We start from the raw sequence: 16,170 nt of genomic DNA on the forward strand, positions 1-16,170 counted from the left end.
CCGAGACATATGGTCTGCGAGCGGACCATATGTCCCAGAGCAGCATTAATCGTGCGCATGGGAGCACACAGCATCATAGATTACAATAGATCATAAGATCATATATAAGTGCAGGACAATAGCCCTGCGGGCGGCCTGACGTGCACAACATCATTGTAATCTATGATGCTGTACGTTCCCGTGCGCACGATCAATGCCGCTCACAGACCGTATGTCTCGGATGGCATACGGTTGTGTGCAAGAGGCCTCAGGGTATGTTGATACAGCTAAAATCTATGGCAGAAAAATCTGTAGCACACCTGTAGCAGAATCAGAAGCTGAAAACAAGTCTTTTTGGTGGCAGATTTATAATTTTGTAAAGAGTTTGTAGAGGTTGAGGGTATGTTCACACTGGAAAAATCCATAGCAGAATTAGTAACCAGGTTGTTTTGGTGGCAGATGTGTAATTTGGTGGCTTTTTGGTTGAGGTTTCTCTGCTGCCCCATTGACTTCTATGGAATCCACAATCAAATCTTCTTCTTAACCCCTTAAGGACTCAGCCCTATTTCACCTTAAGGACTTGGCAATTTTTTGCAAATCTGACCAGTATCACTTTAAGTACTGATAACTTTAAAACGCTTTGACTTATCCAGGCCATTCTGAGATAGTTTTTTCGTCACATATTGTACTTCATGACACTGCTAAAATTGGGTCAAAATTTTTTATTTTTATTTATAAAAAAATACCAAATTTACCAAAAATAAGTAAAAGATTGCAAATTTCCAAGTTTACATTTCTCTACTTCTATAATACATAGTAATACCTCCAAAAATAGTTATTACTTTACATTCCCCAAATGTCTACTTCATGTTTGGATCATTTTGGGAATGATATTTTATTTTTTGGGGATGTTACAAGGCTTAGAAGTTTAGAAGCAAATCTGGAAATTTTTCTGAAATTTTCAAAAACCCAATTTTTAGGGACCAGTTCAGGTCTGAAGTCACTTTGCGAGGCTTACATAATAGAAACCACCCAAAAATGACCCCATTCTAGAAACTACACCCCTCAAGGTATTCAAAACTGATTTTACAAACGTTGTTAACCCTTTAGGTGTTCCACAAGAATTAATGGAAAATAGAGATACAATTTAAAAATGTAACTTTTTTGGCAGATTTTCCATTTTAATAATTTTTTTCCAGTTACAAATCAAGGGTTAACAGCCAAACCAAACTCAATATTTATGGCCCTGATTCTGTAGTTTACAGAAACACCCCATATGTGGTCATAAACTACTGTACGGGCACACGGCAGGGCGCAGAAGGAAAGGAATGCCATACGGTTTTTGGAAGGCAGATTTTGCTGGACTGTTTTTTTTTACACCATGTCCCATTTGAAGCCCCCCTGATGCAACCCTAGAGTAGAAACTCCATAAAAGTGACCCAATCTAAGAAACTACACCCCTCAAGGTATTTAAAACAGATTTTACAAACATCGTTAACCCTTTAGGTGTTCCACAAGAGTTATTGGCAAATGGAGATGAAATTTCAGAATTTCAATTTTTGGGCAAATTTTCCATTTTAATCCATTTTTCCCAGTAACAAAGTAAGGGTTAACAGCCAAACCAAACTCAATATTTATGGCCCTGATTCTGTAGTTTACAGAAACACCCCATATGTGGTCGTAAACAGCTTTACCAGAACACGGCAGGGCGCAGAAGGAAAGGAATGCCATACGGTTTTTGGAAGGCCTATTTTGCTGGACTGTTTTTTTTTGACACCATGTCCCATTTGAAGCCCCCCTGATGCACCCCTAGAGTAGAAACTCAAAAAAAGTGGCCAGATTTTAGAAACTACGGGATAGGGTGGCAGTATTGTTGGTACTAGTTTAGGGTATATATGATTTTTGGTTGCTCTATATTACACTTTTTGTGAGGCAAGATAACAAGAAATAGCTGTTTTGGCACCGTTTTTATTTTTTATTTACAACATTCATCTGACAGGTTAGATCATGTGATATTTTTATAGACCAGGTTGTCACGGATGCGGCGATACCTAATATGTATACATTTTTATTTATGTAAGTTTTACACAATGATTTCATTTTTGAAGCTAAAAAAATCATGGTTTTAGTGTCTCCATATTCTGAGAGCCATAGTTTTTTCAGTTTTTGGGCGATTATCTTAGGTAGGGTCTCATTTTTTGCGGGATGAGACGACGGTTTGAATGGTACTATTTTGGCGTACATACGACTTTTTTGATCACTTTTATCACCTTTTTTGGAAGTAAGGTGAGCAAAATTTCAATTTCATCATAGTTTTTATTTTTTATGGCGTTAACCGTGCAGGAAATGTAACATGACCGTTTTATAGATCGGGTCGTTACGGACACGGTGATATATAACATGTGTAGGGAATTTTATTTTTTAAAATTTTTAATCAGGGATAAATGTTTTTTTTTTATTTTTTACTTTTTTTTTTCACTTTTAAATTATTTTTTTTTACCCAGACCCACTTGGTTCTTGAAGAACCAGTGGGTCTGATGTCTGTATAATACAGTACAGTACACTATATAGTGTACTGCACTGTATTTTACTTACACTTTGAACAGATCTATACCTTTAGCACAGATCTGTTCAGCACTATGGACAGCAGGATGCCTGAGAAGGCGTCCTGTTGCCATGGGAACTTTCACCGTCTGCCACAACTGAGCAGACGGGGAAGGGGAGGGCTCCCTCCCTCTGTCACCCCATCCTGTCCGGGGGCTGCAAAGGCACAGCAGCCCCCCGATGGGAGAGGGAGGGAGCTCCCTCCCTCTTCACCTCTTCCATACAGCGGTCCCTACGGACCGCGGCATGGAAGGGGTTAAAACGGCGGACATCTGCACAGATGTCTGCCGTTTGAATCGAAAGGGTCAGCAATGAGCTGACCCTCTGATTCAACCGCTCGGCCATCCTGAAAATAAACGGGAGTCGGGCGGAAGATCGCGCACCCGCCCCCCACACTACCGCATGCCTCTCGCACCGCCCGCAATCCCCCCCCCCCCCCCACCGCGCCCGCAGGCACAAAAACACAGAGGGCTGCAGGGGGGGGGGGTAACTTTCAAAAGTACAGGCACTTTGAGGTTTCTGATCCTTAGCGATCGGCAATGCGGGGGGGTCACAGGACCCCCCTAGGCATTGTCACAGGGTGCCTGCTGAATGATTTCAACAGGCACCCTGTTCCGATCACTGCCGGCCGTGCGGCAGTGATCAAAACTACACAGGACGTACCGGTACGCCCTGGGTCCTTAAGGACTCAGGAAACAGGGCGTACCGGTACGCCCTAAGTCCTTAAGGGGTTAAACATTAACATGTCACTTGTCAAGCGCTTTTCCAATCAGCTACTAAAAAAGTACCATTTCTACACTACTCAAAAAAAGTTGGGATATTTGGCTTTTGGATGAAATTTATGGAAAACGTAAAAAGTTCACACTACAGTGATATTATATCATAAAAGTAGGGCATTTAAGCAGAATCATGCAATGGTGATTTCCTTATATCAAACAATTTATTGGAACCAATGTCAACAACAACGGTGGATATACCCCCACAAAAAAAATGTATGACGTCTCATGCTGTTCACAAGTCGACTTAATGTCTTCTGAGGCATGGAATCCCACTCTTTGTGAAGGTGGCTCTCAGGTCATTGAGGTTCTGGGGTACAGAGTTATAAGCCTCTATACAGCGAGTGAGCTGATCCCATAGGTTTTCAATGGGATTCAGGTCTGGAGAAAGTGCAGGCCACTCCATTTGAGGTAGCTCAGGCGGGAGAATCTGTCCACAGGACAACTATTAGTCTTGTACTCCACGAATCAGGCATTTGTGGAAGACTGGCAAAAAGAAAGCCATTTTTAAAATCAAGCTAGAAGGCTATTTTCACACTTCCGATGTGAAACTCTGGCATGGCCGTTTTGGCAGACACAAGCAGGGGATCGGCTGGGCACAAACCGCAGCATGCAGCGGTTTGCATCTGGCCGATTCTCCACTTATCTGCCAGAATGAGTACAGATCCGGAGTTCACCACAAGATGTAAACCATTGGTGAGCCTCAAAAACAGGAAGGCCAGATTAGAGAGTTTGCCAAACGACATCTAAAAAAGCCTTCACAGTTCTGGAACAACATCCTATGGACAGATGAGACCAAGATCAACTTGTACCTGATTGATGGGAAGAGAAGAGTATGGAGAAGGAAAGGAACTGCTCATGATCCTAAGCATACCACCTCATCAGTGAAGCATGGTGGTGGTAGTGTCATGGCGTGGGCATGTATGGCTGCCAATGGAACTGGTTCTCTTGTATTTATTGATGATGTGACTGCTGACAAAAGCAGCAGGATGAATTCTGAAATGTTTCAGGCAATATTATCTGCTCATATTCAGCCAAATGCTTCAGAACTCATTGGACGGCGCTTCACAGTGCAGATGGACAATGACCCAAAGCATACTGCAAAAGCAACCAAAGAGTTTTTTAAGGGAAAGAAGTGGAATGTTATGCAATGGCCAAGTCAATCACCTGACCTGAATCCGATTGAGCATGCATTTCACTTGCTGAAGACAAAACTGAAGGGAAAATGCCCCAAGAACAAGCAGGAACTGAAGACAGTTGCAGTAGAGGCCTGGCAGAGCATCACCAGGGATGAAACCCAGCGTCTGGTGAGGTCTATGCGTTCCAGACATCAGGCTGTAATTGACTGCAAAGGATTTGCAACAAAGTATTAAAAAGTGAAAGTTTGATTTATGATTATTATACTGTCCCATTACTTTTGGTCCCCTAACAAGTGGGAGGCACATATGAAAACTGTTGTAATTCATACACCGTTCACCTGATTTGGATGTAAATACCCTCAAATTAAAGCTGACAGTCTGCAGTTGAAGCAAGTCTTGTTAGATTCATTTCAAATCCATTGTGGTGGTGTATAGAGCCAAAAATGTTAGAATTGTGTCGATGTCCCAATATTTATGGACCTGCCTGTATATAGCTATCCATTGTATGGACATGTCCTATCCCTTGTGAACTAGATTAGACGTTAATCCCATGACTGCACCAGACAAGAGAGGATGGGTGGGTCACTAGGACTGCTTTACAGGAGAGTTCACACTCACAGATGCACCTGTCGTGTGCTTTTTAAAACAGACATGCTAAAGCTAGTTAACAAATTTGCATAAAATGTCAACCAACATGTCTAACTGAACATGACAGCCTTGATCTGCAGCTATTTTCCACTCTCCTACACAGAGAGTCAGAGAATTCACAGTTTGGGTGGAGTGATGATTACATGACAGCTAGAGTATGACAACATTGACCATGCACTGTGAAAAAATGTCTAGACAACAAAACGTAATGTATGTATTCCCTTAAAATGAGTCATGGAAAAATATGTGAGGTTCCCAAAAATGACTGATGTGTGTATGTATATATATATATATACACACACACACACACACACCAATAAGTGAAGGCTATATCCTCCTCTGCAACTATTTTCCTTTTGATCTTCCCAGTGCTTCTAAAATGAAGCAGTTTTGCAAATAGGAGTGATGAAAGTACTGTCTCGCCTTGTGGAGACCAGCTTTATGTGGAGATTTTGTGCCAGTGCTCCATTGGAAAAGGATGGATATCTCCCAGAGAAAGAGAACAGTCTCACTATTGCCACCTTCTGAAGTGCCCCTGTAAAAGGCTACTTTCACAACTGCATTTTTAATTCAGGTTTTGAGATCCGGCAGAGGAACTTAAAACCTGAATTAAAAGGATCCATTCCATTTAATACATCCTGATGGCTCCATTTCGGCCGGATCTGGTTGTATTAAATCAAAACTGAACAAACCTGATCAAGCATGAAAATCATTGTAAGTCAATGGGCGCCTGTACAGTTGCACTGTTTCTGGGCAGCAAATCACTGTTTAGACAGCATGACCTGCTGCCCAGAAACGATTATTTAGCTGTCGGTAAAAACATTACCTCCAGATGTTGCTGAATAACTATGTAAAAAAAAAATTGTTGCTACTGGCATTTTTTGTTACTTAGGTGGTGTTTTTTGGGTCTCTGGAATTTGTTTAAAAAGAGGTTATCCTGGAATTGATAATGATGACCTCTGGTGTGCACAGCTTTCCAAGCACAGCGCCATACATGTACAGTGGCTGTGCTTGGTATTGCAGCTCATCTCCATTGACTTGAATGGGGCTGAGCTGCAACCAGGCCATGTGACCGGTGTACTGTGATGTCACATGGCCTAGGAAGAGGCAGTGGAGCTCATGGAACGCTGGCCTCTTCTAACAGTTGATCGGCAGGGGTCCTGGGTGTTGGACTCCCACCGATCTGATATTGATGACCTATCCAGAGGAAAGGTCATTATTATAAGATAACACCTTTAAAAATGCTGCATGTTGGGGGAAAAAAGTGTCAAAGATGCTTAGAAAAATGTATATATAAACATGAAAGAGTCTTTTTTTACCATACATTAATTTAACATATATAAAAAAATATACTTTGTAAAAACAGCAGCAAGGAAGGGGGAAACCTTCAGTGAGAAAAAAAAAACCCTAGAGGAGGCTGAGGGGTCAACACACAAGGGTATATAGATTGCAGAGAGAAGCCACACACAAGCAGGCCAGTAAGACAATAGGAGCCATCAGACATAAAAATCCTAAGTAAGGCATAAACAGACCTATGTGTGGAAAGGATAAGCAAATAACTACCCAAGAATGCGCGTGGAACCCTCAGCCGCCTCCTCCCGACGTCGTTTCTTTTTTTTTTATATATATATATATGTTAAATTAATGTATGTTAAATAAAGACTCCTTCATGTTTATATATACATGCGTTTGGTGCTAATTTTTGGTGTGTTTAGTACATTGAATTGTTTGGGCTGCTCTCAGCACTATATATTCATTATAACCTGGTGATCAAATCTAGTGGGTATTGCTTAGAAAAATGGTTTCAATGTCAGTCCTAAAAGTTCACTTTAAAAGGAGAAGTGTAGTTCTGACATGTTTGGCTCGACTAAGAGGGGAGCCCTCGTGCAAGAACAAAGGAGCGAGCACCCTGAAATCCCAAATGCCCAATCACCTGAAACCTGCTGCTGGGGGGAAAGTTTGGATCCTCCTATATTCATTAGTTTGTTACTCAGGACCACTGAAATCAGCAGATTAGGCTGATGATCATCTAATGTGTCACCAGGATCTCGGACTATTTTTTGGAGTAATACATGAGCCGTTATCAGCACTCAAGGCTGCGCTAAAATACACTGCTGGGACTGCCGTGCGCATGCATAGGAGTCCTCTCCATTATGTTAACACAGCAGAACTACTCATGCAATAGTGCAAATAATAGTCCAAGATCATAGTGACAGATTCAGTTACTTGTATGGCCCTTCACATCAACACGGTAGCGATGTGTGTTCAGAATAGGGCGTTCAGGATTCGTTGTGGAACAATTTGTTATAAACTCACAATATACTCCAAAAAGCATACAATTAGACTAGCCACAAAAGACTGCAGTGTTGCAGGTTACCTTATAGGATCTATCCGAGACCTCCTTCTTTGACGCTCTTGTTCTGGTACAGCGTGCCACTGAAAAGTCAAACGCCAGTCAAATCCACCGATCATAGGTTCACCAGTCTGCATGTAAAATTCAAAGGTGTTCCAGTCAATGGTGTCAATGACAGGACAAACCACTGCAGTTTCATTTTCTCCAATCCTGCAAGAAAATATCAGAACTAGCTGTTAACAATCATTCACTGATGGATTGTGGGTTGAGGATTTTATAATCTTAACAGTAATTACAGCTTTTATCATCACATAAGTAAATGGAACAACTAATGCCAGATGTAAAACAATTTCTTCTCTATGTAGAATGTGAAGTGAACCCAGGTGAAAATCGGGATATCCTGCATAGAACCCTAACTGTGAGAGTCCAGAATGTGGTCGGTTAAGCATAGGTACAATATGCTTGTCTAAAGGAGGCTTTTTGACACACATACCTCCCAAGCAGTGGTTCCAGCCAGCCGTTGACGCATTCACAATGGCAGTCCAGGAATGTCAGCACATCTCCAATTGCATAGGTTGCACCAATTAACCGCGCTCGTACAAGTCCTTCACGTTTTGTTGTCCGGACTAATCGCACTCTCTCCAGTGAACTAATGTAATCTGCAAGCTGGGACTTTAGAAAAACTATGAAAAAAAATGTCTACAGTGAGATTCATACTTTATAATGCATCTCAATAAACATTTCTATAGATCATTTTTGATTTAGATTTTTATACTGATGACCTACCCTCTGAATAGGTCCGACACCCCTGCCGATCAGCCATTTGCAAAGGCACCAGCGCTTGCAGTAGCGCCGCGGCCTTCTCGCGGCTTACCAAGCACAACGCTGTACATTGTATAGTGGCTGTGCTTGGTGTCGCACTCAGCCCCATTCATGTGATAAACATTTTAATCACTAGGCATAGGGAAAGCAGAGAGAAGGATGTGGTGCTACTGCAAGCGCCACTGCCTTCTCAAACAGCTGATTGGCGTGGGTTCTGGGTGTCGGACCCCCACTGATCAGATACTGATGACCCATTTAACTGCCCCCACCCTCAATAATAAAAAATATCACGCATCTTATATTCATAACTTGATTGATATTTATATACTTTATACTGAAGTGACTGCATACAGAACAAACAAAGAGGCACAGACAACCCTCATAAATATGCTGGACTGTTCCAATTGCCTTTTTTTTATATTTTTTTATGGATTACAGCCTTATAAATATAAAAAAAAACTAATGACTTGGCTTGCAGCGTCTTCATTATCCATGTGTGTGAGTCGTTTGTAGGGTTGAGCGAACCAGAACTGTAAAGTAAACTTTTGGATTTCTGGACCCCGGACCCGAACTTTTCAGTAAAAGTTTGGGTTTCGAGTTTGGTGTTCGGTGAGTTAATGGAGCTTTTTGAAAAGCTGCAGAGCAGCCAATCAACAAACATTTTACTCTTGTGCCCTTAGAAGCCATCACAGCCATGCCTACTAATGGCATGGCTGTGATTGGCCAGTGCAGCATGTGACCCAGGCTCTATATAAGCTTGAGTCACGTAGCGCTGCACGTCACTCTGCTCTGATTAGTGTAGGGATAGGATGCTGCTGCTGTGAGGGAGAGAATAGAACAGAATCTTTAATCTGACGTGCTTGTTAACTCAGCGATCTACCTAGATTTTGTTTTGTGTATGCAGTGCACAATATTTTTACCCTGCCCTGAGCCCAGTGACACAGAAAAAGAAGTTTTATCCTTCTGTTAGTTAGGTGGGCAGCGGCGGACATTTTATGCAAGTTCATTGCACCAGAACAGCATATGTGCATTTGTGACAGTCAAATACAAGCTTGAAATACTGCAATAATTTTCTGGGTTTAAAAAAAATAACTTTGCGGCCTTTGCTGCATCTGTACGTGTGAAATACACACGTTAGATACTGCTGTTATATTCTGTTATTAAAAAAAACTAAATTTGCGGAGAATGAGGAGAGCGTTGAATAAGGGACGTGGCCCGGTCGTGGTGCTGCTGGTGGAGCTCCTGTTGCAGGGAGAGCACATGGTTGAGCTGTGCCAGCTACACGCACAAGTGAAACACCTTCCTCAGGTGCGAGTAGGCGACAGAACCTTCAGCGTTATTTGGTCGGGCCTAATGTGGCTCTACGAATGGTGAGGCCAGAACAAGTACAGGCGATAGTAGATTAGGTTGCTGACAGTGCCTCCAGTTCCTTCACATTGTCTCCCACCCAGTCTCCTGCTGAAAGATCAGAGTTGGCACCTGCAGCCGATGTCCATCAGTCTTTCACCTCACCCCCTTGCAAATCAGCCAAGCAGTCTGAGTCCCAAGTCATACAGCAGTCTCTTCTGCTTTTTGATGACTCTGCTAGCAGGGTTTCCCAGGGCCATCCACCTATCCCTGCCCTAGAAGTGGAAGAGATTGAGTGCACCGATGCCCAACCACTTATGTTTCAAGATAAGTACCTGGGAGGACCACCGCAGCACGTCTCGAATGATGATGAAACACAGGTGCCAACTGCTGTGGCTTTCTGCAGTGTGCAGACTGACAAGGAGGGCGGGGGTTTAGACTGGGTGGAAGATACTGTGGAGGACGATGAGGTCCTCGATCCCACATGGAATCAAGGTCACGCGAGTCACCTGTGTAGTTCGGAGGAAGAGGTGGTGGTCGCACAGAGCCACCAGAACAGCAGAAGAGGGAGCAGGGTGCAAAAGCGGAGCGGCCGTCCCCTAGACAGTATGCCTCCTACTGCCCACCGCAGCAAGGGACCGAGCACACCAAAGCCTGGCGTGGCAGTTCTTCAGACAATGTGCTGACGACAAGACACGAGTGGTTTGCACGCTGTGCAATCAGAGCCTGAAGCGAGGCATAAACGTTCTCAACCTGAGCACAACCTGCATGACCAGGCATCTAAGTGCAAAGCACGAGCTGCAATGGAGTAGACACCTCAAAAACAAAGAAAGGTCTCTGGCTCCTCCTGCTTCCTCTTCTGCTGCAGTCTCAGCCTCTTCATCCACCTCTGGAGTGACAGTGGCACCTGCCACCCCGCAAAAAGAGGATCTGCCAGCAACACCACCACCTGGGTCACCAAGCATCTCCACAATGTCCCACGGAAGCTTTCAGCTCTCCATTTCCCAAACACTGGAGCGGAAGAGGAAGTACCCCCCTACCCACCCGCGATCCCTGGCCCTGAATGCCAGCATTTAACAATTACTGGCCTTTGAAATGCTGTCATTCCGTCTGGTGGAGACAGACCGTTTTAAAAGCCTTATGGCAGTGGCTGTCCCACAGTACGTCGTGGCCAGCCGCCACTACTTTTCCAGGCAAGCCATCCCTTCCCTGCACAACCAAGTGGGCGACAAAAATCTGATGTGCACTGCGCAACGCCATCTGTTGCACGGTCCACCCAACTACGGATATGTGGACCAGTAAGCACGGTCAGGGTAAATGCAGTGGTGGCTGGGCCTGAGGAGGATAGCAGTTTGGCGCATGTTCTTCCACCACCGAGGATTGCAGGGCGCTTCAGTTTGCCTCCTGTTGCTTCCTCCTCCTACTCCGCTTCCTCATCCTCTACCGCCTCCTCATCCAAGCGTACCACCTTCACAACCAACTTCAGCACAGCCAGGGGTAAATGACAGCAGGCAGTTTTAAAACTTATCTGTTTGGGGGAGAAACCCCACACTGCGCAGGAGCTGTGGACGGGAATGGAACAACAAACCAATGAGTGGTTGGTGCCAGTGAGCCTCAAGCCCGACCTGGTGGTGTGCGATAATGGGCGAAATCTCGTAGCGGCTCTGGGACTAGCCGATTTGACGCACATCCCTTGCCTGGCGCATGTGCTGAATTTGGTGGTGCAGAGGTTCCTTAAAAATTACCCCGATATGTCTGAGCTGCTGCAGAAAGTGAAGGCCGTCTTGTGCGCGCTTTCGGCGTTCTCACCCTGCTGCTGCTCGCCTGTCAGCGCTGCAGCATAACTTCGGCCTTCCCGCTCAACGCCTCATATGCGACGTGCCCACAAGGTGGAACTCCACCTTGCATATGCTGGCCAGACTGTGCGAGCAGCAGCAGGCGATAGTGGAGTTTCAGCTGCAGCATGCACGGGTGAGTCGCTCTGCGGAACAGCACCACTTCACCACCAATGACTGGGCCTCCATGCGAGACCTGTGTTCCATGTTGCGCTGCTTCGAGTACTCCACCAACATGGCCAGTGCCGATAACGCTGTTCTCAGCATTACTATCCCACTTCTATGCCTCCTTGAAAAAACGCTTCTGGCGATGATGGAAGAAGATGTGGCACAGGAGGAGGAGGAGGGATCATTTCATAGGGTTTCAGGCCAGTCATTCACAAGTAGCTCCAAGGTACACAATTGTCCAGCCAGGGCACAGTTCTGGAGGATGACGAGGTGGAGGATGAGATGGAGTAGGAGGAACCGTGTTCACAGCAGGGTGGCACCCAAACCAGCTCATGGCCATCACTGGTGCGTGGCTGGGGGGATACAGACTATACACCTCCCACAGAGGACAGCTTGTCATTGCCTCTGGGCAGCCTGGCACACATGAGCGATTACATGCTGCAGTGTCTCCGCAACGACCGCCGAGCTGCCCACATTCTAACTTGTGCTGATTACTGGGTGGCCACGCTGCTGGATCCCCGTTACAAGGACAGCGTACAGTCCTTAATTCTGTCACTAGAGCGTAGATGCTGGTAGACGCGCTGCTCGTGGCATTCCCACCTGACAGCGGGGGCACAGTGGAAGCACAAGGAGAAGGAAGAGGTCGCCAACTCAGCTGGGGCACCATCAGCACCTCGGAAGGCAGGGTTAGCATGGCCGAAATGTGGAAAAGCTTTGTCAGCACGCCACAACAACCAGCACCACCAGCTGATATGGAACGTCTTAGCAGGAGGCAGCATTTCAGCAACATGGTGGAGCAGTATGTGTGCACACTCCTACACGTACTGACTGATGGGTCTGCCCCCTTCAACTTCTGGGTCTTCAAATTGGGCATATGGCCTGACCTTGCCCTTTATGCCTTGGAGGTGCTGGCCTGCCCTGCAGCCAGTGTTATTGTCTGAATGTTTGTTTAGCACGGCTGGAGGGGGTTATCACAGGTTATATTTCCCAATGTTTTGGGGTGTACCCTAATTTAAACAAAAAAAGAAATAAAATAAAACCAAAAAGCAGTGTAGGCTACCTCCTCATCCTCCAACGCTGCTTCCACCTACACCGCCACATCCACCACCTCCTCAACCTCCTACTCCATATGGACCTCGTCCTCCAAGATCAAGATTATTATTTTTTATTTTTACGTATTTTATGTTATTTTAAGTCATTTCCCTATCCACATTTGTTTGCAGAGCACTTGTCATGCTCTTAACCACATTTTGCTGCCATTTGCAGCCCTCTAGCCCATTCCATGACTTTTTTTAGAGCCATTTTAGTGCTCAAAAGTTCGGGTCCTCATTGACTTCAATGGGGTTCGGGGTCAAGATCGAGTCCCGAACTCGAACTTTTTTTGTGAAGTTCGGCCGAACTTGTACATCCAGGTGTCCGCTCAACTCTACTCGTGTGTGTGTGTAGAAAATGGTAATTACATTATTTACAAGGATGATAAAATGGTTACACATTAAAAACATTGTGAACCAAGCTTAAAGGGTTTTTGTCACCAGAATTATCCCTATTAAACTGGCTGACATTAGCGATGTGCTAATGTAAGCAGACCCTAAGTCTCCTAATCTAATGCTTATGGATGCCCCCATTACTGCACAATTTTAACTTTGATGATATGGTAATTAGCCTCTAGGAGCAGGAGGGGGGCGTTGCTCCTACTCCTAGAGGCTCTGTTCTCGCGCCTCCAGCGTTTGTCTCCTCCTGCCGGCCCTGTGCTGGGACTGCGCAGGCGCGAGATTTATCCAGCACACATGGCGGCAGGAGAAGACAAACGCTTGCCCAGTCAATCAAGGATGGCAGAGCGTGACTTGAGGTGGTAGAACAGAGCCTCAAGGAGCAGGAGCAACCCCCCCTGCTCCTAAAGGCCAACGCCCCCCCTACTCCTATTAGCACATCGCTAATTTCAGCCAGTTTAATAGAGATAATTCTGGTTACAGAAACCCTTTAACATATAATTCTATAAGTACCTTTATCGCTGAAGTCATCGACTAATATGATTTCTCTTAAAAGTACTGCTGGAGACGTTTCTAAGACGCTGTGTATTGTGCGGAGTAAAGTTGACATTGCCTCATTATAAAATGCAATTATAACAGACGTGGTTGGAAGTTTCCTGTGATTGTAAGTTTCGGACCTACACCTGAAACATATGATAAAAGTGTTAACTGTTATGGACATCTTGTAGAAAATATTGGAAGTCAATGCTGTATCTTTAGAATTCACACAAGCAAATGAAACGTATGATCGATACATTTATGGTTTCCATAGATAATAGATGACAGCCAAATCTGAAATACCCAGTATAGAAGAATGTCTGATCCTAGAAAAAGGAAATACAATCCTACTAGTAATTGGAACATGGTAAAAGAAAGCTTGGAGAGAAAAAGCTAAAGCAAATAAAAGATAATCAAACAAAAAGGCAGACGATACTGTAAGGGATAAATAAGACATTTCTTCATGCGCTTGCACTTAGCACTGGAATGATGCCACCTTCTGCGTAATGCTTCAGGGCAAGGTTTTTCTATGTCACGGCGTCGATGTGTATAGCATTTTCAATGGAACATATGAGAAACTGGCAGAGAGCACAGAGCGCTTAGATAATGTAGTCTTTGTGCAAACCGGTCACACTGAAAGGTAATCGTTAAAAGCTTAGGCATCTGCAGAAGACCTCCTGCTCCCCGAGGCATCACGTAATGTACCAGTTCCACATAAAAGAATAATATGATCCAGAAGTGTATGGTCTGATGGTAATGGAAAACTCCAAACTTTAAACTATTTGTACATTTAATCCTGTCCCTAGGAATATCACAATTAATACTGCAAGGGCAATAAGCCAGCCATAATAAACAGGCGGCTTTAGTGCAACAGGATGGGAGATGCTCTCTCAGAGCGGCTCTCCATTTTGGCTCATATAGGGGGGTCCTTCCTATATGACGTCAATATGAGTTCAGTATGGCATACATAAACAGTATGACTTTGAGACATTTTTCTTTTCATATTCTTTTCCATATGCACGATTGTCAAAACTGGTCAAAAACTCTTGATAATAGACTTTAGGTTAACCAAAAAATCTGCCACATTTTGCAGTGAAAAATTGGCATACATGCCTCACACCAACATTTATGACCGTATTTTTCGCTTTATAAGCTGCACCCGATGATAAGACGCACCCCAGGTTTTGGAGGAAAAAAATAAGAAAAAACATTTTTCATCAGACCTTATATTAGATCCTCAGATCAGACCCCCATAAATATCAGGACATCGGATCAGACCCCCAAATCCTGACATCGGATCAGTCCCCCAAATCAGTCCTCCATGTCAGAACCCCATCAGCCATCAATGTGAGACCCCATCAGACCTCTGATCAGCCCTTTATTTCAGACCCCCACCATACCTCAGATCAGCCCTCAATGTCAGACCCCCCAGAGTTCCTTGCCAGACCATCAGACCTCAGATCAGAATAAAATAAACTCCTCTTACCTCTCTTGCGCCGTGGCTCCTTTCCATCTCCGGTAGCGCTCCTATGTCTTCTCTGGCCCGTCCTGCACTGTCACCTGACTGCGTGCAGCGTCAGGTCATAGTGCGCGCACTACGTCCTGACGCTGTATGGGGTCGAGACAGTGCAGCACCGGCCCCAGGAAGGAAGACCAGGGAGGGTAAGTACCGGAAGCACTTGCAGTGCTTCACTCCCCGCTCCCGGCACCTAATGCATACTAGTGAGCGCTTTCATAATGGAAGCGATCACTTGTATTCGCTTTATAAGACGCACAGTCATTTTACCCCCACTTTTGGAGGGGAAAAAGTGCGTCTTATAAAGTGAAAAATGCGGTATATATAGACATTATTTGCCACGGTAGAAAAGAGAGCATGGCTTAGTGGAAAATGTGTGCGAGTGAAAGTGTGCCAAAATTACAGCACAAAGTAAGCTAACCTATAGGTAGTGTAAGGTTAGACAAATGAGGCAATTGACTAACAAGATACATACAGTGTAAACTACCGTGATAAATCTGGTGCACTTCCTGCCTAAGTTTACCCTGTCTAAATATTGGTAAGAATTAGTAAATCTGCATGAACTGAAGCCCCCTGATGTCACACACTAGTGGATTAGCATGAGAGGTGAAAGATGCATTATGAGGAAACACCTCCTCTACCTAGAAACTGGAGTCTCCTCAGGCCTGGTCATGACACTCTATGGTCAGCCAGTAAGTACACACAGTCTGACCAAAGAGTTTCCACCACAAACAGATACAATACATAGAGATGGCAATAAATATTTTACGGTACTTAGTATTAAATTCCTTTACCACAAATACTTAAAGGGAGTCTGTCACCTACATAACATGTTTTAAACTAATGATATAGCTCTGTGGGAAGCAGATCCATAACACTGATGGTACCCATGTTTAGTTTTTCAGAGCCTCCAAAGTACCTAAAATGAGGTTTTAAAAATATGCAAATTACTTATC

At 44.4% G+C, this 16,170-nt stretch overlaps 1 protein-coding gene across 1 annotated transcript in view; it reads right to left on the minus strand.

Annotated features, from left to right (window-relative positions):
- The window catches only part of LOC121002677 (polypeptide N-acetylgalactosaminyltransferase 4-like), a 108,994-nt gene that overhangs the window by 46,171 nt on the left and 46,653 nt on the right, over positions 1–16,170 (minus strand). Inside the window, exons 3-5 of the mRNA XM_040434107.1 lie at positions 13,675–13,844; positions 7,993–8,182; positions 7,524–7,709 (exon numbers count right to left, since the gene is read on the minus strand). Coding sequence (XP_040290041.1) covers positions 7,524–7,709; positions 7,993–8,182; positions 13,675–13,844 — 546 coding nt within the window. The remainder of the gene's footprint in view (positions 1–7,523; positions 7,710–7,992; positions 8,183–13,674; positions 13,845–16,170) is intronic.

The sequence above is a fragment of the Bufo bufo genome, chromosome 5, assembly GCF_905171765.1.
Source record: "Bufo bufo chromosome 5, aBufBuf1.1, whole genome shotgun sequence".
Classification (NCBI taxonomy): Eukaryota; Metazoa; Chordata; class Amphibia; order Anura; family Bufonidae; genus Bufo; species Bufo bufo.